This window comes from Phoenix dactylifera, chromosome 13 (genome assembly GCF_009389715.1).
Source record: "Phoenix dactylifera cultivar Barhee BC4 chromosome 13, palm_55x_up_171113_PBpolish2nd_filt_p, whole genome shotgun sequence".
NCBI lineage: Eukaryota > Viridiplantae > Streptophyta > Magnoliopsida > Arecales > Arecaceae > Phoenix > Phoenix dactylifera.
In genome coordinates, this window is record NC_052404.1 from 8968788 (window position 1) to 8971663 (window position 2876).

The window sequence follows — 2876 nt, forward strand, 5'->3', positions numbered from 1 at the left end:
TATACAGAAAATTTTCTGCGCATGGATAGTAAAGGCCACTTGACATAATACTGGACCACGTCGAGTTGTGAGGATGTGTATGCAATGAGCATTAATAATGAACCCTCATTTGCAAGCAATTAAGACCCCCGACAAGTTGAAAGCAAGCTACATGGGGGTTTTCCTGTAGAAAATTTTGCCATCCACAACAAACTCATAAATGATGCGGTAGTCCCGCACCTCAACCTGAAGAAATGGGTGCGCAGAGGACCCTCCATCTTTGGTTCGTGCTCTTTTACCAAAGGGAGCAGGGTGTGGGTCTTAATGTCTACCTCAAAGGAGAATAAACCTAAGGACGGTGTGCTTGGAAAGAGCTTCCAACTGCCCCTACCAAAGGTCATACTGAAGAGAAGACGAAACCTGGAAGGAAAGGAGGAGAATTGAAGAGAAGATGAACGAAGTTCCACAGCCAGCTTTATATAGAGATATATAGATAGACTTAACAAGCATATATATATATATCCTTACAAACCTCAATTCTAGTACACACTTCTTTACAATCTAATGTGAGGGAGATCAAACCAGATTTGCTCGAACACCTCGATGATGACATCGTGATACTCCTTGGAATTCAGGGACAGGTAGCAAGCCAATAGCTCCTCCAAGTCCTTCGATGCCCGGAGGTTATTCTCGACGATCATTTCCACCATAGACTCCCTGAAGTCCCTTCGGGGGTCCAAGGACGACTTCACCACCACAGAGCTCTCCACGAGTCCCCTCCTCTGCTGAATTGTCTTCTTCAACCCTGCCGTCTTCTGGTTCCGATAAGCCTGCAGTCTCTTGGTAACAAGCCTTGGAGAGCCGGCGCGCACCTTAATAAGCGGAACGGATCGCTTTGCCGGGCTGTTGCCGGTCTTCTTCATATTTCTAGTATGATGGTGACTCCCCTGCTTTCCACTCGCAGTTCTGCCATCCACTTCGGTCTCTTCGACCACCTTCTTCATGGGTTTTGTAGTAATTGGCGGGAGTTTGAGCTCTGGGACTGATTCCATGCCCTCAAAACTTTTGAACCGATCGAAAGAGCCCTTCTCGCTACCGACGTTGATTGTGAAATCGCTGGCAGAGGCAACCTGACAGCCCTTGAATTCCAATTTCTCAGCAACGATGGGCTTACGGAGATCGTCTTGGTCGTCGTCGTCGTCATCGTAGTCATCATGGCGATAGAGAAGGCTCTCGTGAATGGACTCGGGTCTGCAAGCAGAGGGGAAGGTGGCGCGGCAGTTGCAGCTGGCAGAAACAGAGGACGCGACCGGCTCGGAAGAAGGTTTCGTGGGATCTCTTCTCCTGGTTCTTGGCTTGGATTTCCTTGGTGGGACTACTGGGAAATGGGTCTCCGAGGCCCTCTGGTGGATGGGCGAGTGAGGGAAACTTCCTATTCTCTCTCTGCTAGGGAAGTAGTAGGATGCTCTGTTGGGAAGGTAGGCCGGGTTGGGTGGTGGGAGTGGTTTTGGTGTGGTGGAAGGTATGGTTCTGCTTGTTGGTGGGGTTCTCTTCATGGACTGTGTGGTCCTTTGGCTTCTACCAGCTCTTCCCATGTCCTTGAGCTTGTAGAACCAGGAGTTTGGCAGCATATCAGATAGTCTAAACCTATGGTTGCCCATCTCAGAGAACCAAATTCTCTTGAAGAAGAAGAAGAAGAAGGAAACCTATCTCTCTCTCTCTCTCTCTCTCTCTCTCTCTCTCTCTGCCTCTCTCACTAAGGCACTACACTAATAAGAAAGAAGCTGTAAAGGCTAGGTTGCAACGCCCACCTATTTTTGTATGGAAAAATTTAGTTGCAGAGCCACATGAAGGATGTGAATTCTCGTACACTTAGACACACATACGAAGAAGAGAACTCCAGAGTTCTCTCTCTCGCAGACACTGTATATTGTTTAGTGTGTAAAGGCTCTGTAGGAGGAGGGTGGGATGGAGGGAGGTGGGGGATAACTGTAAGAAAAAGAGAGGGATGTAGTGAGGGGAAAGAGATGTTGGGGTTACGTCTTGAAGCTGTTGGTGGGGTCAAAATAAAAAGAAGATAGAATGGAGGATTAAAATATAGAGCTACAGAGCAAACGGCAGAAAGCTCAGAGGTTTTTTTTTTTTTAAGAGAGAGGGTTCGGTAATCACAGTTCCACTTCTCTGCAATGTTACAGATTGGCCAGTATCTTGTTAATATAAGAGCCTCATTATTAAGCACCTAGGTCTGAAGATGAGCTAAATAAAAGGACAGATGGTAGCCCAAAATATATCATTGAATTGAAAGTGCTGTCGGAGGAGGGATTTTGTAATACACTTCCATAGCCTTACGTTCCATGAGCATAATGAAGCTATAATTATGTTAACCATTAGTTATAGGTTACTTAGGCTAAGAAACATGCTTTAATGTCTTTTTTTTTTTTAAAAAAAAAGAAAAGCAATTCCTTTTATTACTTTAAGGACATATGTTGTCACTAAAGAGGAGCACTTGGTTTTAACTACTGAAGATCTTGGGGAGAGAAATGAACCACAATCTACTAAAGGTTTGAGCTTCAATTGTTTTGAGAATAACAGTGGAAGAGCCACCTTTTTAGATCGAACATGTAACATTTTCCTAGTGCAACCACCAAAGACGTACGGGTGCCAATTAAATAACCAAAGGCTTGTTGGCTACTGAAAATTAGCACCATAATTCTGTTTTGGCATATATTTAATCTTACTAACAAATCTAATTTCACTGGGATCAATCATCCTTTCCCTTGGAAACCTTTACTTACTCGTGTGAGCCATAGACATTTAGAGGCTGCTTCCATGCCCAACTATTATATCCGTTGAAGAGCTCAAGCTCAGACTACTGCTTTCAGAGTGGTCCAATGGAG

General features: G+C 44.9%; 1 protein-coding gene across 1 annotated transcript; it reads right to left on the minus strand.

Moving 5' to 3' along the window:
* Positions 1-419: 419 nt before the first annotated feature.
* LOC103720408 (transcription repressor OFP2-like) lies at positions 420-1973 on the minus strand. The gene has a single exon (XM_008810095.3). The coding sequence runs from the start codon at positions 1638-1640 to the stop codon at positions 534-536; it is 1107 nt and encodes a 368-aa protein (XP_008808317.2). The 5' UTR covers positions 1641-1973; the 3' UTR covers positions 420-533.
* Between the last annotated feature and the right edge of the window lie 903 nt (positions 1974-2876).